The sequence below is a fragment of the Nicotiana tomentosiformis genome, chromosome 1 (genome assembly GCF_000390325.3).
Source record: "Nicotiana tomentosiformis chromosome 1, ASM39032v3, whole genome shotgun sequence".
In the NCBI taxonomy this organism is placed as follows: domain Eukaryota; kingdom Viridiplantae; phylum Streptophyta; class Magnoliopsida; order Solanales; family Solanaceae; genus Nicotiana; species Nicotiana tomentosiformis.
This window is the reverse complement of record NC_090812.1, coordinates 45,462,726-45,488,078: the sequence shown is the minus strand read 5'-3', so window position 1 is coordinate 45,488,078 and position 25,353 is coordinate 45,462,726. Positions and strand designations below refer to the sequence as shown.

Here is a 25,353-nt window from a genome sequence, read left to right as displayed (position 1 = left end):
CGGGGCAACACCGATCGACAAAGGCCCCGAATATCGATGCCCCAAGGCAGAACCGAGCTCGAACCAAGACTGAGGGTTCGATCTAACACCGAGCTCGAGCGAGTGCCAAGCTCGCAGACAAGAGCCATTGCAACCGCACCGAGGGAGAGAACCTTGGCGAGAATCAAGGAAGAGACAAACCATCATGGGTCCTCCACTATATGTATTATTTTATTATATTGTTATAGATAAAGCAGTGACCCTCTACTATAAAAAGACGGATAGACTGTAATAGAGGCAGTTCCTCCAAGATACATTAAGATTTCATTGTGCGTGTTTTTCTAGCTCATTTCAGTCTTCCCGTCCATCATTCCCATTTTATAGCAAAAATACTTGTATTGTCATTTTGTATCAAAGGAATTTGCATACCCTTAGAACCATATCTAAATTTAACGTTATCCGATTTTTCGGATAAACACGAGGAGCAGTTTGTTGAATTACACAATTGTATCATTCTCCTCGTTGTACCAATTCTATCATAACGTACGTAGAGATTTTCAATTCCTATATTATTTCCATCAAAAAATCTCATAAATGTCTCATACTGCTATGGAGCAGTCAATTACAGATAGAAGACAAGATGTGTTCCTTTTTGCTACACTACCCATAATTGAAACATCTTTCAATTTTAATTTTAGTTTTGCGTTCCACAAAGCTGGGTTACCCATCTCAAAAACGCAGCCCAAATAAAGTGAATTGTAATTTTCTAATAATTTTGAGATTTGAATTTGGAGTAAAAGAAAAATCTGTGGGAGAAGCTTTTCGTCACTCATTTGAAACATGGGGCTTCACGAGCGCAAAACACACACTTAAATTGTGTTTGCTAGTCAAAGATAGTGTAATATAATATCGTATCCAGGGAGATTGGATTTAAACAGTATTATCGTAGTTTGTAGCTAGATTGTTATTCAGGAGGATCAACAGTTGAGGTTTATATAATTAATAATCTAAAATCTATAGCTATTGACTAATGACAATCGCAACAAAGATAAGAAAGGGGGTTATCAATGGGAGAAAATATGGGTTGATAGGATAGGTGCAAGATAATTGTTCGGGATCTAACTCTAGATAATTCACTTCTAATGTTCAAGTGAGTCTCTCGAATTCACTTAATTATCAGTACAAATGTTTAGTAGAAACTCCTCTCTCGATTAAGTCTCAACCTCACAATATGAACTAATTTAAGCTCGGTGAAGATATGCAAGAATTCGTAATGAATTGGTCATTAGGAGAACCTCTTTCGATTATCCTCCTAACTAGGTTTAATCGAGCATTCAACTAGCCTCTTTCGATTACTTAGAAGAATCTATGAACTCAACCAATAATATAGTGCAAATATATTACAAGTTATGCCTCTTTCGATTACAAGAACAAGTGAACATAGATGCAACAATTAAATCTTTCAAAAACGATTCAAATTCCTAAAAATAGAGTTATAATCTACAAATAACCATCAATACACCGAATCCATCAAAACCCAAAAGGTTCTACTCCATAGACATAGAGAAGTTTTTCACAAATGAAATAAAAGTAGAAGAAAACATAAATATAATCCAAACTTGGATCTTGAGTAAGGAAGGAATAATGAAATCCTTGTGCTTGTGTTCTTCAAACTCCTCCTTAGCCTCCTTGGCCTCCCTAGGTCGAAATCTGTCCAAAAGTCCTTCTAAAACGGTATTTTCGGGTATTTAGTCAGACCCCAAAATAAAAATGGATGAAACTACCCTTTTCTTAGCGAAATATGACTCTTCCCGGATAGGACATGTGTGGTCGTGCACCTGGGGATATGGTCGCGCACTTGGTCGCGCATTTTGCACACCGTTTTGCCTCAAGTGCGCGCCCAATGCGCGATCGCGCACTTGGTCACGCACTTGGTCGCGCACCTGGGTGGTATCAGTTGGGAATTTGGGAAAGTGTAAAACATGAAAGTTGTAGCCCTTTTAAATAGCTTTCCAACGATATATTGTGGAACCCAAACAGATTTATGAGCTACATGTTATATGTATTTTACTGGACAATACGAAGTATGCGTGCTCGATTCTTTGTTGCGTTCTTAAAGTGCATTATCATCCGTTTATCCCCGAATACGATCCCAACTTAATCCTTGGGCTTTTTACTCAGACTTCAAAGCTCCAAAATAGCGTTAATTCATTCCACAACATCTACATAGATCGAAAACACTCCCATAAGGCATAAAACACACAATTAGTGCAAAACACTAGCGATTAAAGCTTCAACTCAATTAAAGTGCAGTAAATTAGAGTGCAATAAACGACTAAAACACAAGATTATAGCCTACCATTAACACCCCACACTTAAACCAGTGCTCGTCCTCGAGCAATCAAACCACACTTTATATAGATACGACCTTTTTAAACATCTCCCCTAACTTATTACACCAAGAATATTTAAAATAAACTAAGCACAATAGTGTAACATTTTCACCTTAAGAATCGACTCACAGTACCATGCATTATTCACAACTTACTCATTTACTCTAACATAGAGGTCCACGACATTACCTTTCCTTCATGAATCAAGTGCCCTCACACAAACAATCGAGAGTAGTTCCACACAGAATAGACATCAAGAACAACTAGGAACTCAAGATAAAAAGAATTCACTCACTCTCGGAAAAACATTCATATGCCACAAAAGATGAACCATAGGCTTGCCCATAGTGTATTAATCAACTAATCGAGCTCATTCAGTCAAGGATTAAGTAGGACTTTAATTGGTTGTAATGTAGAATGCGGGACGGGTATGATATATTTAGATAAGAGTAACTACATCTCCCTAAGCACTTTTAATACATATACTTAACATTTAATTCCCACACTTATGTCAAACTATAACTCCACCTTCACATCTATATATGTCGACTCCCAACTTCTTTAAACACAAATACATCAAGAGTTACCACTATCAATGAATATAAACTATTTGTTTTTATTCATTTTCTTTTTCGATTCTAGTGGCTCATACTTTTTCACAACAGTGCACTTTTCCCCTTATTTCAATAGTTCCACTCAAAAGCCAAACTAACCACCTCATACTTCAACTTTCACAAAGTTCATACAAATTTCAAGTGCTCACGAGAGGTAAATAGTTCAAATAAATGGTCAATTCAAACAAAAAGGGTAAGATTTGTAATGTAGTTACCAAAGAAACAGGATTGCAGGATCAACAGGGTTAACTACAATACATAACAATTTTGGTGGTTAAAATATATAGTTGGCTCAACAAAGAAATGCCTATATCACTTCTAAGACTGAACAAATCTACTATTTCGCTTTACAAACACACGGGGCTAATTCTAGACATCAAATACAATGCACAGATTACACAAAATCTCACACACATATGGCACAAAACTCACTCAGGATCGGACTCATCAAGACACTCTAATCAAAGTAGTTAAGCAAAGATAAGATCATACAATTTAAATTGCTTATACAAGAGTCAAAAACTGAGTCTAAGCGTCACAACTAAAGCACTTATTATTCTCAAGGCATAATAAAGTCAAAAGATATTGCTTTCATTAAAAATCATAGCACAAGATCTCCTACTCCAAAAACAAAATAAAATTAACTACACCCGATTCAACCAAAACCCTTGAAAAAAAATCGCGGCACCAAGAAAAACCAAGGGGAAATTATTATACTACCTAAAGAAAATTATTTTATTTTTTTCGACTTTAAAAATTTCAATCGAATGAAATGAAAATACACACAAGAAACGAAAACAACAGTTAATTACATATTTACATCCCCACCCCACACTTTAAATTGTGGCATGTCCCCATGACACATACAAATAAAAAGCAAGAGGTAAAGAAAAATCCCATGAACTTTTTTCGTTTCAGAAAACTTGTGAACTCCATCCCTAATTTTGAATTTATTTTTCATTTTCGCTCTTTGGGATTCTTTATGGTGCTTATCAGGCTAAAGTCCTTTAGGAATTTTTGAAAGATCCGCTCTTTTCCTTCTTTCTTGGCCTCATTTTGAGCGGCGGATTGTTCTTGTAGGATTATCCTCAACTTGTTTCTGCATTCATTCACAAGATCAAGCCATGCATATTCCTGTAAATCTCCAAAAATAAAATCTACATGATCAAGGTTTGAATAAGAAAACGAAAAAGAAGGGTCATGTGAGTACTCCTCTAGTAAGTCCAAAACCATTTGTTCCTCATTCTCTTCTACTAAAAGTTGTAATTGTGGATAGGTGGATGGGGGTTTGAACTCTTCTTGTATTGCTTCATAATCAACCAAAACCTCATTTTCAATCATTTCAGTTGAAACAGAGTTCTCTTGTAGAGTGGAAAACTCTCTCTGTAGATGTTCATCATCTCGGGTAGGCTCATTTTCACACGGTATCTCTTCCATATATTCACCATCATAATACAACGAGCTAAGTCTATTCACTAATTGATTCATTTACATTGTTAGGTTGTTAGTGGCTTCGTCATCGTGTGTAAATCTCTATTCCACCTTATTTATGAACTTATACATAAGCTCTTCTAAACTAACATTCTCCACTTGAGGTGGTTGTCTCACTTCTCTTTGGTCCAATTATTAATGCTCCAATATTTATCAATACATGTCTCGACTGGAGCCACGTACTCCTATGAAATTTTAAAGGCTTAGATCTCTTAATTTCCTCTACCTGTCTCTTAAAACTTCATTTTTCTTCCTAATGGAAGGTAAATACAGAGCACTGATGGTAGGCTATAATCTTGTATTTTAGTCGCTTATTGCACTCTAATTTAATGCACTTTAATTGAGTTTGAGCTTTAATCGCTAGTGTTTTGCACTAATTGTGTGTTTTATGCCTTGTAGGAGTGATTCCGATCTATGTAGATGTTGTGGAATGAATTCATGCTATTTTGGAGCTTTGAAGTCTGAGTAAAAGCCCAAGGATTAAATTGGGATCGTGTTCGTGGATCAACGGATGATAGTGCACTTTAAGAATGCAATGAAGAATCGAGTAGGCATACTACACATTGTCTAGTAAAATACACATAAATTTTAGCTCATAAATCCGTTTGGGCTCCACAGTATATCGTTGGAAAGCTATTTAAAAGATCTACAACATTCATGTTTTACACTTTCCCAAATTCCCAACTGATACTACCCGGATGTGCGACCAAGTACGCGATCGCGCACTGGGCGCGCACTTGAGGTGATAGATTTTAGCCTATCATCAGGGCTCCTTATTTACCTTCCATTTGGAAGAAAAAATAAATTTTAAGAGACGGGTAGAGGAATTTAAGAGATCTAAGTGGGCATTTGGACATAAGAATTGTAAAATTCCAAAACGTGGTGAAAAAAAATTTTCGAGTGAAAATGGTATTTGAAATTTAGAGTTGTGTTTGGACATGAATATAATTTTGGGTTGTTTTTGAAGTTTTGTGAGTGATTTGAGTGAAAATTTTGAAAAACAGCTTTTTGAAGTTTTTTAAATTTTCAAAAATTTTCAAAATGTATCTTCAAGTGAAAATTGAAAATTTTATAAACAAACGTTAATTTCGAAAAAAAGTGAAAATGTTTTGAAAAAAAAAGAAAATTTTCTTAAGTCGAAACGGGCTCTAAGCCTTTAAAATTTCATAGGAATACATGGTCCAGACATGTATTGATAAATATTGGACCATTTATAATTGGACCAGATCCTAACCCCTTCCCGAAAGCTAAATTAACAAGACAGCTGTGCTTTTAATGAAATGTTCGTTGTACTGTTGAAATCTATCAATTCTGTGTGCACCTAATTAATAAATCTTCCTTTCTTCTTTAAATAATTGGAGCCTTTTATCAGCATTTTCTTTGTAGTTTGATAAGTGATAATAATAATAATATTTGCTCTAAAATATGGAGTGTGGTGGAAACAAGATGGCTCTCAAACCTGTACGAACATCAAAGAAATTAGAAAATGGAAAAGAAGAAGCATTATTGAGTCCATCTTCTAGAGTTTTTCATGAACCAAACTACAATGTTCACATCGTAGCAATCATGGGTTGGAAAGTACCACTTGACGTTGACGCCATGAAAGCTGAAATACAATGCAAGTTGCTTAAACACCCACACTTTTCCAGTTTGCAGGTAAAGAAACATGAAAGTACATTTGTCTAACTAATCACAATAATCTTGCATGGCAGATACAGTTCCCTAGGTTTTCTTTAACCATTTTTCTTAAGATCATGTCGCGCCTCCTTCATTAGCCCGGAGGATCTCTTTTTCCTTTTATAAGTAACTCGTATACATACCCGCCCAATAGGCGGATCGTTTCAATATAAAAATAACGGAAAAAATTAATAAAAATATATGTATATTGCATACTAAATTTAGCGACTACATTTAAAAGAATTAAATCAAAAAATAAATAAATAAATTTCATCGAACTGTCTCTATAGAATTGTTGCGAGAGAAGAAAAACAATTAACCTGAAAAAGTTGAATTTTTTCGTCTAACGAAAAATCAGCAAACTCATTTAGCTTTCTAGTATTTCCAATGGCTTGCCACTTCTTTTATTGTTCTAAAGTTTTTTTGTTGACTTGATCTATTATGATTTTTTGTTGACTTTATCTATTATATAATCCATTGTATGAATCTTCTCATCATAATTCAAAAGATAATTTCTCATCTAAAATTCAAATAAATCTTATCTATATATTTTTATAATAATTTTTTAATGAGTAATTAGGCATAATTTAATGTGAAATGATAAAATTTGCTACACTAATGTACTAAAATACACTACGTTGTTTTAGCCTGCTTACCGCTTGTGGGGGACATATTCCATATATCATGTAGTTTTGGCATGCATTTAATAAATTTAGGGCGAATTAATTTGTGCACATCAAATGTGTAAACAATTTTGACACTATCGATGAATTATAGAAAGTTAACTACATATACTAACAACTCACGTTTCATATAGACAATTACTGGTGATTACATTTCTAAATAACACGATAGTGTAAATCTTTACAAGGTTAATGTATCAGTAACATTTAAATATTTTATTTTGTGTTGAAACGTCAACAGGTTATGGATGAAAGTGATGGCAACGGAAAAATGAGATGGGTTCCTACGTCAGTGAACGTAGATGATCATATTACTGTCCCTGACCTGAAGCCAAACTCCAATAATATGGATACCGACAAGTTGGTAGAAGAGTATATATCAAACCTAAGTACGACCACTATTGACACGTCAAAACCTCTATGGGATCTTCACATCCTTAACGTGAAAACCTCCGATGCCGAGGCTACGTTTATTTTCCGTTTTCACCATTCTGTTGGGGATGGAGTTTCCCTCATTTCGCTTTTACTCTCTTGTTTCCGGAAAACTTCGGATCCTACTTCTTTGCCCACACTCCCGGTTTCTTCTTCTTCTTCTTCTTCCAAGGGCAAATCAAATTTATCAATAAGCAATAGAAAAAATATTTGGTCGTTGATATGGCAATACGTCGCAAAGTTCTGGTTGTTCATCAGTCTTTTGTTCAATACAGTTGCTGATGTTTTGTTGTTTGTAGCGACTGCTCTCTTCTTGAAAGACTCTCAATCACCTTTCGCAGTTGCACAAGGATTTAAGTCGTCCACTCGACAAAGATTTATCTATCGGACTGTTGGCTTGGATGATATTAAATTTATAAAAAATGCGACAAACTGTGTAAGTGTATAATCCTTAAATACAAGGTTGAATAGCATTATAAATCCCTTTTCATGGGTTTAAATTTGTTATTCACGTAGCCTAATCTTTCCCCTTTTTTTTCTTTCTTGCAAATTTAGACGGTTAACGACGTTATACTGGGGATAACACAAGCAGCTTTGTCTCGTTATATCCACCGAAGATACGGTAATTGACCTTCTTAATTAGCTGACTTTAGACTTATTAGAAACGTAATTTAATTTTATGTACAAGGATTTTCTGGAGTTCATCTTTTACCAAGGATGACCACCAATTAAGTAGTGGCCAGCTCAATTGCACTTTTACCTCTTTGACACAATAACATATTGTAAAGGGCATAATAGGTGTGTCACAAACAATATCAACCGACGAATTAAGTATATAAACAGAATTGAAAGTTCGATCATGCCTCAAAACCTACAAATCATGCTAGGTGAGAGTCATAAGGTCACTTGTGCTACATGGAACTATTTTTTTATTTTTTATTTTGGTCTAAGGAATTACGGTTGAAAGTGATATATTTAATTTGTGGTTGTGTCTAACAACGTAAAGTTTGTTTTTTTTTTTTTTTTTTTTTTTTTTTTGGGGGGGGTAGGGGGTATACTAATAATCTAGAAATTTAAGGTGATTATAATCGAGATCCAATTCGGACTCCGATTTCTTTTGGAAAATGAGGGAGGGTTAAAACGCTTTTAATCATGAAAGTCAAACTTTCTATAATTATTGTTTCTTCATAACATGGCAGATGAAGTTGAAGGCAAGAGGAAGTTTTCGCTAGAACGAATGAGATGCAGAGCCACTGTCCTAGTGAATCTGCGACCAACTTTAGGAGTCCAAGTGAGTATTTCTTCATCTACACGCTTAACATTATAATCTTTCAAGATTGTTTTTAGGGTTAAAAAGATTGACGCAGATTGATAATTTTGCTATTGCAATGTAAAATTTCAGACTGTATGTGCCTAATCAATTAAGTTCAACTGACCATTATGACAGACGGTATCTGAAATGATTGAGAAGAATGCAGTAGTGATACAAGGAAACTGTTTTGCCTTTGTCATAATTCCCTTAAATATAGCGCAATTAGAGAATCCTCTCGATTATGTCCGCAAAGCTAAGACAACAATGGATCGAACGAAGCATTCTCTTGTGTCTCAGTGCACCTTTTATGTTTTACAACCTCAAGTTCTTTGGCTTTAAGGTAATCCATTATTTCTCTTTACACATTCAAATTATCAAACAAAATCGTGATGTTTATTTTTTTGTTCCTTTTAGTTGTCGTTATAATCTAGACCTAACTAATGTTTTGCTTAATTATATTGGCATGGCACATAGGGTGTGACAACACTTGCAAAAAGACTTCCATCTCAAACAACACTAGTCTTTTCAAATGTAGCCGGTCCGGTAGAAGAAGCTTCTTGGTCAGGCCATCCATTGGCATTCCTTGCCCCAACATGTTATGGACATCCCACTGTAAGTTTCTTCAATCAATCAAACAACCACGTTTTAAATCACAAGTTGAGATCAGTTATATAGTTATATGAATCTTCTATATATTCATACTATATTATTATAATTTGAAAAAACTACTCAGTTCAAAATCACTAAATCCAAGTGCATATTGTAGGGGCTAATGGTTCATGCGTGTCGTTATGCCAAGCAGTTAACATTTGTAGTAGCAGTTGATGAAGGAATAATTCCAGATTCGGACCAGTTTGGGGATGATTTTGTCGATTCATTCATTCTTATCAAAGAGGCTGCCTTCTCAAAAATCAGAACTAAGGTTGACTAGCTTATTACATATTTAGGAGCTCCTCAATAAAACTTGAAAATTTGGTGTTTATTTCATGATCATACAAGACTATGAGTCTGTCAGCACGATTACATTTATGATATATATATATATATATATATATATATAAGTTTTATTGCTCCAAATATAATATTTGGTTAATATTGTCGTAACGCCGATAAGTTACATTATACTTGTGTACCAATATTATTGTCAACAAGATGCTTCCTAATAAGAACAAAAAATGAACCGTAACATTTGAACCATAAAACTAGAAGAGCAAACTAAAGATATGATATATCTTGTCAAATACATTTTATTTATGGTAAAGGCCTCTCTCTACCACAGCATCCTTGATAAGCTTTAGAGATTGTTCAAGATCGTCTAGCAATTGATATGGATCAGGAATCATGCTTTCGTCTACTGATAGAACTATTGTCATCTTGTTTGTATAGCTTTGGAAATTAATCATCAAAGCCTGAAATTCAAAGTCCGGGTATGATGTAAAGATCTAAACAAAATCACTAATCTATAGAGTATAAAAGAACACCCAGAGAAATAAATTTGGGGGGGGGGGGGGGGGGTGTTATATCAAATATAACTCATCGGTGTTTCCTAAATTAACCAATAAATCATTACAATTCGGTCAAGCAAATTGATGATACTTACATGAGGTTGCCCATAAGAACTAGGTGCAAGGTAAGCCATAGGGTGCCCATAGAAGCCAATTTCTTCTTGGGGACCGACCAAATTGGAGAAACACATTGTTGTATTGGTGATAATTCTGTGCGATATTGAGCTTGATGTCTGAAATTAATTTTTCCCCACAGTATAAAAAGGGGTCAAATCTTGCAATAACGGACATTCTGATAACAAAGATCTTATATGTAGATCAAGAATTAAGAAATGATCGACTATTGGTTGTGAGATGCTATTAATTACCTTTATCCCAAAAAATCTGAGTGCTAATTCTGAAATGGAAAATGTGTAGATAGCTTCAAGAGAGTTTTTCTTACGATCAATGGTTGCCTTAGCTTCTCTGATATAATCTAAGGGGTCATCTCGTAATGCAATTTTAAAGGGTAGAAGAACAAAGCCAATCCAATTCCCCCACTTTGCCTCGGTGTCCTTCTCCATCATATCAGCTAAGGCCTATATACGTATAAGTTAAACACGAAAAGAGTATCAACAACTTGGGTTGAAGTATAAGCTAGGAAAACAAGAAGTGCTAAAATTTTGAAGAAAGAATGGATGCCATCACCTGAATTCCAGTTGACGGTCTTAAGTTTACAAGAAGAGTTGATCTGAGTCTTATGTTCTTAGGAAGATTATTGTTTTTCTCTGTTACTCCCTTGTTTTTCTTGCCCTCACCTGCCAAATTTTGCATAAAAGATTACTTCCATGAACTGTTTCCAGTTCTTTTTGGATTTAACTTATTAACACTGACATTGTAAAGAAGATAGTGTAATTTTACTTGTTATAGGAGGTTGTCTACCAATTATTTTTAAAAACTAATTCAAACTTGTAATGGGAAGTTACTTGTAGTTTAGTTATCTATGAATGACCTTATATTATAAAAATTATTTCAAGTGTATAAAAAGAAAGAAATTCGAATATCCTCTGGTTATGGTTACGGTAGTTATGATTCAATGACTGAACTTAAAAAAAAAAATAAGGGTGAAAAATCATAAAAACAATGTATTATAACACGAGGCAGAAACTTACCAAATCTCCTATTAAGATATACAGATAAACCAGCTTGTGTCACTCCCAGAGCGACATCATTTATTGTCTGTGTAAGAAATAAAAAAGTTCAAAAACATCAAACAACTATATTAACATCTACATTTCGTTCCTAATGCAAAATTGAAAAGAAGGGGGAAAAAGAAGGAAGTTGCCAAAACATATATAGCATATTTTTGGACCAAGTATATACTTACGTACCATATTCAATGCATTTTTCACCAACTTCAAATCGTCAAGACTTACTGTCCTGTACACAAATCGCCTAGGATTAAACTCAGAACCGGGCTTACCCTTAATTGGCGTACTTGTGTCCTTCAAAAACATAGTCGTGGCCATAAACATCAACACATCCACTATTGTGTTCCAAAACAATCTCATAAATGACCAAACTTTAGCAAAATATTGCCATAATCCTTTAGTCGTATACTCTGAAGAATTGATAGGCATTTTCTTATTTCCAGGAATAGTTGGAATTTTATCTGGATGAGCAGTTTGGCGAGTACAAGCGAGCAAAAGGGAAATAAGAGAGGTGCCATCTCCGAGTGAATGATGGATTCGAAATACGGCAACAGCCTCAGCATCTGATGTTTTGACGTTGAGAAGATGGAGATCCCAGAGAGGTTTCGACTTGTCAAGTGTGGTTTTGCTAAGGTTCTGAATATAATTCTCCACGAATTTGTCTGGTGATCCCTGCAGGTTCTGTTCATCTACTTGTGGTACCACAATGTGCTTATCTAAATCCACCATTGTCCGGACCCATTTCATCTCTCCATTTTTTTTCTCATCCACCACCTTAAAAAGAATGAAACATGTCATTTAAGAAGGCATGCTAAGTCAAAAAGGCATATGAAGATTTTTTGGTTTTTGAAAATCCTCCTTTTTTCTGTTAACAGTGTTTTTGTACCATATTTGTTAGGAACAAAGTACACTATAGACTTGTTCCTAAGTACTTGTAATTTCATTATTGGATAAGAGATTTTTTTTTTTTTTAATTTTGGCTAACAGATCAAGTGTAATACAGTATATATTATGTTCTTATATCTAATATTTAGTCAATCTTTAAGGGGAAAGGCCCATCAGGAAGGTTTGCTGTTCAGGCCTTTATGCAGTGTCTAGGTTGTGCACTACAACCCGGGCTAGGTGCACCCAAATAAAAGGAAAAGAAAAGGTTAAAACAGTAACAAATTTGTTTCCGAGAAATTCTCAGATTAATTCTTTGCATTTTATTATTCTTCAATATTCAAAAAATATATATAAATTCGAATAAAATATGGTTTGCATTTCCTCGTTTGATGAGGTATGTTAAATAGTACATTTCCTCGTTTTATGGTGGAAACCACACCCGCTAGTCACTTGGGGGTCGTTTGGTTGTCGGATAGAGTTATGCAGGTATTAATTATACATGTATTAGTTATGCAGGTATTAGTTATGTATGTATTAGTTATGCAGGAATAAGTAATCCAGGAATTAATTATGCATTTATTAGTTATGCAGGTTTAAGTTATGCAAAGTTGAGTTACGATGGGATTAATTATGCATGGATTAGTTATGCGGTAGTTATATAAGGATTAGTAATATAAATGTAATGTGAGTGTTATTTATTATTAGCTTACTTTATTTTATTAAAATTGTTAGTATAGTTTAAATATATATTTTTAAACAAAAAAATATAAGTTTCAACAAAGGGTATTCTTGTTATTTTGTGTTTTAATACAAGTATTACTAATACATGTATAAGTTATTCCACCTTCTACCCTGCATAAATAATACATAGATTCCCTCATAACTTATACATGTATTAGTTTTGCGGAAAAGAAAAACATGAATCAAACGTTGTATTAGCAATACTACATTTTATGTGGAAAAGAGGCAAAAATAACCAAACATTGTATAACTTATGCTAGCTTCTATGCGGAGATTATTTTTTCCCCTTCTTTTAACCAAACAATGTATAAAGTTATCCTAATTTTAATATATGGATAACTCCTCTCTAACCGGCTACCAAACGACCCCTTCATGCACCGTTTAAAACATAACCGGATTTTAAACTACTTAAAGTCTAGACCACTTAGTAGAATATGTAGAATTTTGACTGGGGAGCAGCTATCTTCTTTAAGGATCAGATATGGCAATGCTAACATCAAAGTTAGTTGATTGTACATTTTAGTAGAAGTAGTAATGGGTAATGTAACAAAGAGGTCGACCCTACATTTTTTAACTTCATGCAAAAAAATATAAGACTTGAATTTTTACAGATCAAATTATAAAAACGTTTCTATCTTGTTCATCTTAGATAGATTTTGTTGAACAGTATCGAATCTGTTTTCGATTTTAAAGATTACAATTACCTTATAGAACTACAGAAATTTTTCTATCATGATAATAGATGTGAACTTAAAATGAATATATTTCCTGAATTTTTTAACTTGTATATATATTACTTGTTTAAGCTAAAAATGTTAGTACATCTTCTTCTGCTGTCAAAGAGGCAGATTAGTCGTACTTGCATAAATATATCATTGGCAAATAAGACTAATATTTTGGCCATTTTGCATGGTACCTGCAGGCTGGAGAAACGAGGATGCTTAAGCAAAGTATGGACCAATTTCTCTTTAATAACTTGAGGATTGATTCTTGATTTGCTGCCCATTATAGCTATAACATGAACATTGAAGTTGGGCTCGTGAAATAACCTTGCTGATGGACTCAATAGCTCTTCTTCAGCTGCTTCCATGGCTAATTTTGGCTTAGTTTGAATCGGTTTCAGACTCGGTTTTCTCCATCTTATGGACTCCATTAATGTAGAGAACTTGTTCTCAATAACGTTTAGCTAGTAGTAATAACTTTTCTGTTGTTCTGGAAAATGGGTTTTTGTTCCACATGCTTTCGTATTATATAAGTTTGAAAACCGAAGTAGTAGCTAGCTTTTAATTTTGTCTTACGTTGGATACTTCTGTCTCATATGAATATGGCTAGTATTGGGATATAGGCATATAGCTGAAGGTTGAAGGTTGTGCAATTAATGAACAGTTGCGTCAGGTATTCAAAAGCAATTAATTATCCTACAGCTTTTGTTTAGCTTACAGTTAAAAAAGCAAACTCAAAGACGCCCAAAAATTTCAAAGGGACAATTATCTTGGGAAACCAGCCTTTGGCTTTTCTTTAGAAACAGTTTCGGTTTTAATTAAAAGTTGTTTCCCGCCAAATGAAACTAAACAAACACCTAAGTTAGCATTTAATTTATATACACAAACAGCCAATAAGAAAGCTATGGTTCCATTGAATCTCTTTTATCGAAAATATATAGTGTGCAAATAGAACAAAAACTAAATTTATTTGTACATATATACATTTCTGAATCCATCTAATTAGATTAGTTGTTAGTATAATGAAAGAAGTGGTTCAAAAATTGTTTTCTTCAAATCTTACACACGACATTGTGATATTTTTCTGAATTCCTTGTGAAAATTTCTGTCTCTACCATTGCTGACATTAATATTGAGATTTTCTACAATAATGTCTTTCAACTTTCAACCTAGTAAATAATTAATCTACATTAATTAGTTTCTAGATTATGAATCTCACTCGATCACACCTTCCCGTTTCACAATCTTGTGTTAGTCATCAATGACGACGACGAAGAAGACAGATTTCAAACTGTGGCCAGAAGTAAGAGGTGTCGCAGAAAGATCAGTAACAAAAGTATACTTCAGAGCGTTTGCTGAAAGACTTAGACAGGTGGCGTAAATGGTGATGCATGCAACTTCAAAACTACTACCCTATCTTATTTTTTTTATTTTTTATTTTTGGTAATAAATGTGAATATTACCATAACAACCAAAGTAATTTTACATCTTAAAGAGCCTCTAGTGTCTTTACCACCTTCTAGGAAGGGTGCTCCGGACTCTAGATCTCCAAACAATAACAACACATCTAATTACATAACTTCTGAATCAATAGACTTTTTCTAGCTCTTTTATTCCTATCCGATGTACCCAATCAATCTATAATCTCTCTTTTTATCTGTGCAAACACACACTCTCTGTCTACATTTACTTTTCTAAAGATTTTTCAGTTCCTTGCTTGCCAAGTGTAATACAACATGGCTCTCCATACTGCAGCAACTATTTCCTTTTGGAATTGGCTCCATCGTCTCCGTTTGATCCACTTGATCACCTGGCTTGCTTCACTGTTCTGAATCTTTATGCCCAGCCAGCTGCTCAGCTTTCCTCTTAGGTCTGTAATACATATGCATTGACCAAAGAGATGTGCTTGATTCTCCATCTGTGCCTGATCACATAGACAGCATTGTTGATCATCCACACGAGTCAGTATCCTCTGCAATCTCTCCTTGGTTAGCAATTTATTTTTACATGTCAAGCACACTAGGAACCTATGTTGAGGAAGCATAATTGCGCTCCACAGTAGCTTAACCTCCCTTACTTTAGGTAGAGGCCCTACCATATGATGATAGCTTCTCGACATGGAATATTCTCATGATGTGGTCAATAGATATTTGTCTTCTTGATACCATCCTGCCATTTGAACTTTGAGGGAGTTCAATTTCTTTCAATACCAGCTATAATCTCTGTTGGAGTGTGATCTTATATGCTATCTTTATCCTTTATGTAGATACTATTGACCCATTTTACCCATAAAATGTCTTTCTTTCTAGTTAGTTGCCATAGTAGCTTACCAACAGCAGCAATGTTCTATTTGCAGTAACCTTTGATATTTAAACCTCCATTTTCCTTTGGAATACATACCATGTCCCATGCAACAAGGTTAATTTTCCTTTTGTTCTCTGTAGCACCCCATAGGAAGTCCTTGCATTTCTTATCAACTTGTTTTACTACACTTTGAGGCAGTATGAACACTGCACTCCAGAAGTGATATATAGAAAACAAAACTGCCATGATAATTTGCAATCTCCCAGCATATGATAATTGCCTTGTGTAAGCAATGATTTTGTTTGTGATCTTATCAACTAATTGCTTGCAATCTATCTTGTTCCACTTTCTTGCAGTAAGTGGAAGGCCTAAGTACCTTATAGGCAAGGTTTCTAAAGTGAAACATGTTATTTTGAGCATATTCTGCTTTGTAATATCATCCGTACCTGCTATAAACATATTAGATTTATCCAAGTTAGCCTCCAACCCTGTTACATCACTGAAATACTGCAATGCCTCTATAACTCTAGCAACTGATTTCAAATTTGCTTTGCAGAATATCATGAGATCATCTGCAAATACCAGATGTGTTAGTCTTATATTCTTGCACATGGGGTGATATATGAAGTCAGGAAGATTACTCATCTTGCTTAGCACCCTTGAGATATATTCCATAACTAGGACAAATAGAAGGGGTGATATAAGATTCCCTTGCCTGAGTCCCTTCCTCCCTTCAAAATAGCCATGACTCTCCCCATTAACTCTGATGGAAAATTGTGTGGTAGTAACACAAGTCATTACTAGACTAGTGAAGGAATCTGAAAATCCAAAACCTTTCAAAGCTTCCTCTATAAATTCTCAATTGATCATATCATATGCTTTTCTAAGGTCAATTTTCATGAGGCATCTAGGAGAGGTCTTCCTATTATAATATCTCAATAAGTCATGACATATTAAAACGTTATGAATCAATGATCGACCTTCTACAAAAGCTGCCTGGTTTTCTGCTACTAGCATTGATACTACTTTCTTTAAGTATGATATTGGCCGGAACTGACTTGCATACTCTGGCACTGGCACTGGTACTTTAGGAATTAGTGATATTACTGTTGAATTGATTTGTCTTAGCAATATACCATTCTCCATGAATTCCAATATAGCTGCAGTAATATATTTACTAATTATACTCCAAGCTTCTCTATAGAATCCACTGCCATACCCATCTGGCCCTGGACTCTTGTTCACATCAATGCTGAACATAGCTTGTTTCACCTCCTTAGTTGTGAAATGTTGGATCAGTTCTACCCGTTGTTCAGTAGAAAGTATATGTTCATTCTTCAAGAAGCTCTGAAAAGTTTTTGCTCTTCTTCTTTCTCTCTTTCCTAGCATTGTTTCATAATAGTCTACAAGAACATTTGCTATGCTTGCACTGTTTGTTTGTACTGCCCCAGTTTGATCCTTGATCAGAGTAATGGCTTGTTGTAATCTCTTGTGTTTGATAACTGAATAGAAGTATCTAGTGTTGTCATCTTCTAGCTTGATCCAGCTTGCCTTACTTCTCTGTTGTAAAAATATTTCTGCTAGATAAGAAGATTTTCTAAATTTTGGGTACATGGCCTTCTCCTGTTCTTGTAATATCACACTTGAAGGATTTGCATGCAGCCTATTTTGAGCTTGACTTAAAGCTGCCCTGCCATCCTCAGCCTCTGCTAGAATATTCCTAAAGTGTTGCTGGTTGAGCTTCTTAAGAGCCTTCTTTAGAATTTTTAGCTTCTTAACTATTTGGAACATACTATAGCCTTCTATTTGTTGTTGCCACACCTGTGTTACAATCCCCTTAAACTGGGGGTGTAAAGCCCATACATTGCAGAATTTAAAGACTCTATTTACCTTCAAAGTAACACTAGCCATTTTTAGTTTAAGTGGGCAATGATCACTGATCCCCTCTACAAGAAAATTAGCCTGAACTACTGGCATATTATCCAACTATTCTCTATTGACAAATGCCCAATCAATTTTGGAGAACACTCTATTATCTCCATATTTGTCATTCCATGTGTACCTACACCCTCCACATGGTAACTCTATGAGTTCACAAGCATCAATACAAGCTTGAAAATCCACCACTTCTCTCATACTAACTAGAAGCCCTCCTATTCTGTCATCAGCTTGCAATACTGAGTTAAAATCCCCAGTAATCAGCCATGGTATATTAATACCTCCACTAGTACTTTTTAGATGTTGCCACAAACTCTTCCTATCCTCCTTAGTATTAAAAACATACACAACCGTCATATAGAACTCCTTTTGAAGAATAACATCAGTAACTAAACATGTAATGCTTTGGGCAGTTCCACTTATATACTTGATTTGATAGTAGTCAGGCCTTCATACTATAACCACTCGACCATTATAGTGTTGATCTAGATTCGTGAGGTACTGTCATCCTCCAAACATATTATTTATTACTTTCTCCATATTGCCTGCCTTAACCTTAGTCTCTAGCAAGCTTACTATACCAATATTTTCCTTGGTACAAAAGAATTTGACCTCCTTTTGTTTGTTAGGAGCATTTAAGCCCCTAACATTCCAGCTTAGCATGCTATCCATCTCTACTTGGAGACAGAACAGTGCCTCTCCCATGTGATACCTGGCTATTCTGTGGTTATGTACTAGTGCTGGCCTCTCTTAGAACACTGAAAGTGTTGTGCCCTGTTGATGCCTCTTGTACTTGCTCCTTAGATGACTTCCTTGTATTGTGTGGAGTTACCCAGCCTTCTGAGTTCATCTTTCTTCTTTCAGTTATACTTTGTGGTGTCACATTTTCGACTCCAGACCTTGCATTCGCAATTACTGGTGCTGTTAAATTTTGATTGCTGATTGCCTGACCTTTGTTTGTATCAGTTGTTTTTACTTATTGCACAACATTCTGTTACTTTAGGGGGGTTGGTTGCTTCTTCCTCCTACATTCTTCCTCTGAATGACCATATTTGTGGCAATGCTTGCATAGTATAGGTTTCCAGTCAGACTGAATTCTCTGTTCTACAAGTGAACCTTTTTCATTCCTAAAATATACCTTGTCTGGTAAGGGAGAATCAACATCAACCTCAATAAGGAGTCTAGCAAAATTAAGCCCAATCTTGTTTTCAGTATTCCTGTCAGCCATTAGAGGCTTACCTATCATGCTCCCAATCTTGCTAAGCCATTTAGGACCCCAATACTTGAAATCCAAACGAGGTAGTTTCACCCAAATGGGAACAATATAGAGTTCTTCCCTAGTAAATTCCATATCCTTGTGCCATTCCTTAACAAAGAAAGGTTTATTGTCAAAATGATATATCCCTCCCTGCAATACCTCATATTTTCCAACTGCTGTGTCAAACCTCACCAACACAATTTCATTTTTCAACATTGAGACCTTGTTGATGCCGTGTTTCCCCCACTGTCTTTGTATGTAACTGTTTATCACATTGAAAGGTGGATGTGCTCCCAGCACAAACAGACTATGGCATTCTGCCAGTAATCGATCTCAGATGTGATGTCCTCCAATTCAATTTCACAAATTGTTGTTTCCCCTTGCTTACTTAGATTCACATACTCCAATTTGAATCTAGCATTAGCAACTTTAGTAATGTCAAAATTTTCCCAAATCGAAGGCTTAACCCTAATTTCTAATTCTTCTTCTACCTCGCCAGCCCATGATTTCATACCAATGGATTTTCGTAATTGATTACTTACAGAATGTTGTACATGTATCCCTTCCTCCCATTCATGTATGGTAGTTTTTGATTTTGTCACTTTTTGCACTGTTTCATTACTTCCCGCCATTACTGTTCCATTGATGTCTTCTACAATTGCTTCATTAATTTCCAGTTGTGATGGTAATTCGACTTTGCATGGTGTTGAACCTCAATTCTCCGCCTTTTCCTTACCTTGATTTTGCTCAATTTCAACTTCACTAGTCGCCATTTTTAGGTTTTGATTTATGCCATTAACTTCCACTATTGCATGATTTCCTTGATTTTCCCCCTTCTTCGTCTGTGCTGAGATTTGTTTACTGGTTTCCCTTGCTTCGATCACCTTCTGAGTAGGAATCTGAGTCCTCTTCCCCATGGATGCGCACGTTAGGTTAACATGCGCCGAGAGAGAAACAAAATCCTATTTTCAGAGTCTTTTTGCTGTACAATTTACTCTAGATTCGACATATTACCCTATCTTATTCTGCACGGTTTTCTTGACCTTTTTTTTAATTAAAAAAAAAAATTACCCAAATAGTCATCCATCTAGTTTCTTAAACTAAAAATAACTGGTGGATGTATAATATATGTATAATTTATGTTCAAGATGTGTATAAATGTGTATAATAATCAATGTATATAATCTATATATACCGGCTAAAAAAGTAAACATTAAATCTGGCCTACTATTTGTGTAACAATCCCGTTTTAATATCTGTTATTCCATCTACAAGAGAGTCTTTATTTTTTACTTTTCATCTCATTTTATACGATATTATTTATTTATTCATTTATTTAAACAAGACTAATATATATATATATATATATATATATATATATATATATATATATAATTGAAATAATTTAACTTTAATTTATTTTATTTTACCCTAAATAATATATTTTTATAACTATAAAATTTTATGACATATTTAAGAACTATAAATTATAAAAATATTTTGTTTTACTTAAACATTTACGTCAATTGAAACTGATAGAGTAACAAACAATCAAAAAAGACTTTTGTGATTTATTAAGTAAAGAGTCAACCCTTTAAGTTATCAAAGAAATTGGTCCATACGTTGCTTAAGCATCCTCTTTTCTCTAGCCTGCAAGACTATGAAATTGGCAGAATTTAATCTCCGGCTACTGATGATCATTTCATGCAAGTAGAGCATATAAACCCTTTCGGCAGGAGCGAAGACGTCCTAATATTTTTAACTTAAACAACTAAGTAGTGATTTTACTATATCCTAATAATAGAAAAAGAATTGTATAATTAGGTCAACTAAAAGATAATTATTGCTAGTAAAAGATGAGATTTGTAACCGAAAAGAGGAAAAGACCAAAACAATATATAATCTAGAATCAAAGTCATAAATATTCTTTCACATGGAGCACTAATAGTATATTTACTTTAATAAAGTGGTGCACTTTTAATCATAACACTGAAAAAAGCTCAAAAACATATATTATCTTTGGCTTTAGAGTCAAAGTCATACATATTCTTGCACATGGAGTACTAATAATCCATTTACTTGAACAAAGTGGTGCACTTTTAGTCATAACACTAAACACATTTTATTTTTTAACAAAAATCCAAGATCTGACAAAATATCTGTTCCCTTTATTTTTTTGTTTACCGAAAAAAATAAAAATGACAGATTTATCTAGATAGCAAATAGTAAATATACATAGAATCTAAAGCCAAAGATAATTTTGGATTTTTCCTCTGACCGAAAATATAAGATAGATTACTTAATACAACAGTTCAAATTAAATTAAATTACACAATAATAAAAATTCTTAGCTCTAAGGTTTTCCCAAAGCCATTAAGCCAGCAATTACACATTCTTTACTCATGGATAAAGAAAAACTAACTAGATCTGTTGTAGTTGGTAGCATGATCGACGATCGACGGGAGTTTAATTTGTACGAAAATACATTCAATAGCATTTCGCACTATCATATGCATCAGTAAACTCCCATCTACCGTATAACCGTATAAAAACTCACACAAAGAAAATTTACAGGTTTAGCAGAAAGTTTGAGAGCAACTCGAAGGACATGAATGAAAGATAAGTGAGCTTCGCAGCTGGTTGAGCAGTCGTGGTGTTTTGGGTTTCATTATTCTGAGAGTTGGAAGATGGAAAGAGAGAGGCATATATATGAAAGGGAAGCAGTAGAGGCGTCGCCGGAGAAAATTAAAGCGCTGGAGGGGGTTGTACTTTCACCAAAAATGGAGAAACAAACTTGTACCATGAAAATGGAGGTAGGTGGCGTGTAATGTAAATCTGCTAAGTGTGAGAGGGAGAGAGAGAGACGTCTGAGAGGGAGTAATGGCAAAGAGTGATTTGTTTTTCATGGAATAAGCAAAAGCGTCTCTGAAAAGGGACGAAGTTTTTTACTTTTTGACCAACTTTGAAAAGACAAACTATTAATGAGGGGTCCTTTTTTTCCTTGGAACTGGATTGGAAGAAAGTGTTTGGAACATAAATGTGGTCTTTTTGGACTCAAATGATCAAAATAAGTAAAAAAAAAAATATCGTGACCAAACTATATATCTTAACGTTCGTTTTGGATATTAAGGTATAGCGTCCTTTAACCTTAACGTCTGTTTTGGACGTTAAGGTATAGCGCTCTTTAAAAGGGCGCAATATATGAAATTAATTAGACGTTCAGGTATATTGCTGTTTATTAAGGCGTTATATGTGTAGCACCTTAATAAACGGCACTACACCCCTTCAAATACAGTCCCTTCCCTTTCCCCCATTATAGAACAGCAAACACCCCCCTCCCTCCCCATTTTTAAATCAAAGCAGCGGTCCCCCTCCCTTCCCCCCTTCCCAACGACCCAAAAAAACTTGAGTGGACCTCACCCGTCCCATAAAAAGTAAAGATTATTGGTCTCACATCCTAGCTTAGCCTTCTCTCGTTGTGGGTTGCTCGTTTCGGATTCAAATTTTTAATTTTTAAAAAAATATAAATCGAGGTATTCCGATTTAGTATTTATCGAAACTCGTATAAAAAATGCATATTAGTTGTTTTAAATGTGTTATATGTTGTTTTGTATTTTTTTGCGATTAAACTGTATGTTATTTTTATCCGGACTAAGATATTAGTTTGCTAAAAAAATATGTAAAAATTGAGAAATCATTATTATTTGTTAAAAAAATGTTAATAAGTTACTTTTTACTGTTGTATATGTATTTTCGTGAATGTTTTGTGATTAAATATATTTGTTGTTTTTATCTGATTTAGATTATTTATTTGCTTAAAGACTAGTAATATAGTGTCCTTTTAGCGTAGTAAAATATAATGCATTTTAGTGTAGTATCCCTGTAGTTATTGAAATTAATCACTTAAGTATCTCTTATACCCAAAAATACGTCAAAATAGCTGATAGATCAAACACAAACTCTGTCCAATTCTAGTCAACGATCGTAAGAAAATAACATGAGAAAACAATAATATTTTTCGGATATCTTGGTGCTACTGAGCCTCAAAAATCGAGCCCGAAACCCATTTGTGAATACTTAATAATTAAATCCTGTATAATTATAAAAATTAATTAATTAATTTTATTATAGTCAAAAATAAGTGAGTAACAAACAAACGTATAAAATAAAACATGTAAAATAATAAAACTATATATAAATTAATAAAACTAACACATACAAGATTTCAGGATATCTTGGTGCTACTGGGCCTCAAATATCGAGCCCGGAACCCATTTATGAATATTTAATAATAAAATCTTGTATAATTATAAAAATTAATTATTTAATTTTATTATAGTAAAAAATAAGTGAGTAACAAACAAACGTATAAAATAAAACATGTAAAATAATAAAACTATATATACATTAATAAACTAACACATACAAGAATTCAGGATATCTTGGTGCTACTGGGCCTCAAATATCGAGCCTGGAACCCGTATGTGAATACTTAATAATTAAATATTTTATAATTATAAAAATTAAGTATTTAATTTACAAGCAAACATATAAAATAATAAAACTAACATGTAAAATAATAAAACTAATACATATAAGAATTCAGGATATCTTGATGCTACTGGGCCTCAAATATCGAGCCTGAAACCCATATGTGAATACTTAATAATTAAATCTTGTATAATTATAAAAATTATTTATTTAATTTACAAACAAACATGCAATTAATGTTGTTTAATTTACAGTAGACGACATGGAGGTTCCGCCTATGCATCCCAGACCTTCCAGCGATGAGTTACTGTCGTTACAGGGCGATCATATGTCCTCCCACATATGGGAGAGAGAGTTACTGGCCCAGACTCTCCGCGTCAGGAGAGTGGACGATATATGGAACTTTATGAAGGGCAAAGTTCTCTATCCCCGTGTAGTCAGATGCTTGTAGGATACGGGTTTCTATAGGATTTTGGAGATCGGGCGGCTGCAGCTTGATTGGTCTTTGATCACGGCCCTGATAGAGCGGTGGCAACCGGAGACGCACACATTTCACTTGCCCATTGGCGAGGCTACCATCACACTGCACGACGTGGAGGTTATATATGGGCTGCCCGTTGATGGACACCTCGTTGCTCTACCGCTGGCCATGAGAGAGCTGACAGGTGGGCAGTACCTGGACATGCTGCAGCAGCTCACTGGTTTCCAGCCACAGGATGAGACTGCACTGGCTGGGGCCAGTCGTCTGCAGTTGACGACTATCCGAGACCATTTAGAGGTATTGCACCCTGACATCACATGCGATACACCGGAGCTGCATATTCACCGGTACACGAGGTTGATGTTGCTCCTTATGTTTGGAGGGGTCTTGTTCCCGAACACTTAGGGGAACCTAGTCAGCTTGAGATTTCTTCATCATCTTGAGCGGCAAGATGATTTACCCCAGTACAGCTGGGGTGCTGCTGTTCTCGCCTACTTGTACAGAAAGATGTACAGAGTGACCATGGGCACCCAGCGTGACGTTGTTGGATTTTTACTGCTGCTACAGGTGTAAACATATTCGAATACTCTATTCATTATAACATACCCAATAAAAATATATCTTAAATTTTATGTCCACTTTGTATATTAGGTTTGGGCCTGGGAGCGATTCATGCAGTTGCAGCCACCTCTACCACCATTAGCTCCGGGTGTACCACCTCTGTTTCTCCCTCTAGCTAGGAGGTGGGTTCTCCGGCGGGGATATGGATGAGAGTACGAGGCTCGACATAATCTCCCCTTGTGCAGGGATTTGTTAGATTTGCTGGAGGGCGCATAGGTAAATGTATACCTAAGTTTACTTGGCCTAGCTTCACATGTGTTGCGTATACTCACGTTTTCTGTTGTTACTTAATAGTTCATCCGGACGCCATACAATGACGCGCTGATAGCTGGCTTGCATGATTATTGCTCGGTCGACTGACTTATTTGGAGCTCTTCCGTCCCGTTGATGTGCCTTGATATTGTGGAGCATCATGCCATCGAGTAGGTACTTCACCAGAGTTCAATAACCCGTTGAAAGACTCTGACATATTTGTAGTCAGAATTTCCCATCTTCTGCCACCATCCGCATGCAAAGTCCACTTTTCAGGCTTATGTCGCATCAACCAATGATAGGCTGCCTCGTCTTCCTTCCTGATAGATTCCATGTGCCTCCGGAATTTATGCTCTTGATGATCTTTTGCAGCCATCCACATTA

The 25,353-nt window shown here is 35.0% G+C and overlaps 2 protein-coding genes across 2 annotated transcripts; one reads left to right on the top strand and one right to left on the bottom strand.

The window, feature by feature from the left end:
* The first annotated feature begins 5,890 nt into the window (after positions 1 to 5,890).
* Positions 5,891 to 9,593, top strand: LOC104120703 (wax ester synthase/diacylglycerol acyltransferase 11-like). Its single transcript, XM_018766381.1, has 7 exons — positions 5,891 to 6,133; positions 7,079 to 7,705; positions 7,825 to 7,891; positions 8,469 to 8,560; positions 8,717 to 8,914; positions 9,056 to 9,193; positions 9,348 to 9,593. The coding sequence occupies exons 1-7, from the start codon at positions 5,903 to 5,905 to the stop codon at positions 9,510 to 9,512; spliced, it is 1,518 nt and encodes a 505-aa protein (XP_018621897.1). The 5' UTR covers positions 5,891 to 5,902; the 3' UTR covers positions 9,513 to 9,593.
* Positions 9,594 to 9,719: 126 nt separating this feature from the next.
* LOC104120705 (wax ester synthase/diacylglycerol acyltransferase 11-like) lies at positions 9,720 to 14,133 on the bottom strand. The gene is made up of 7 exons (XM_009632521.4): positions 13,819 to 14,133; positions 11,457 to 12,050; positions 11,238 to 11,304; positions 10,774 to 10,883; positions 10,455 to 10,664; positions 10,182 to 10,319; positions 9,720 to 9,990 (listed from the first exon to the last, which is right to left on the bottom strand). Exons 1-7 carry the CDS (start codon positions 14,053 to 14,055, stop codon positions 9,829 to 9,831), a joined length of 1,518 nt encoding a protein of 505 aa, XP_009630816.1. The 5' UTR covers positions 14,056 to 14,133; the 3' UTR covers positions 9,720 to 9,828.
* Between the last annotated feature and the right edge of the window lie 11,220 nt (positions 14,134 to 25,353).

Coding starts and splice junctions, on each gene's coding strand:
- LOC104120703 (XM_018766381.1), top strand. CDS start 5,903: ATGGAGTGTGGTGGAAACAAGATGGCTCTCAAACCTGTACGAACATCA. Junction 7,706..7,824: donor TAAAAAATGCGACAAACTGT/GTAAGTGTATAA, acceptor TTGCAAATTTAG/ACGGTTAACGACGTTATACT. Junction 7,892..8,468: donor TTATATCCACCGAAGATACG/GTAATTGACCTT, acceptor ATAACATGGCAG/ATGAAGTTGAAGGCAAGAGG.
- LOC104120705 (XM_009632521.4), bottom strand. CDS start 14,055: ATGGAGTCCATAAGATGGAGAAAACCGAGTCTGAAACCGATTCAAACT. Junction 12,051..13,818: donor CTCGTTTCTCCAGCCTGCAG/GTACCATGCAAA, acceptor ATTCTTTTTAAG/GTGGTGGATGAGAAAAAAAA. Junction 10,884..11,237: donor ATATCTTAATAGGAGATTTG/GTAAGTTTCTGC, acceptor AAAATTTGGCAG/GTGAGGGCAAGAAAAACAAG.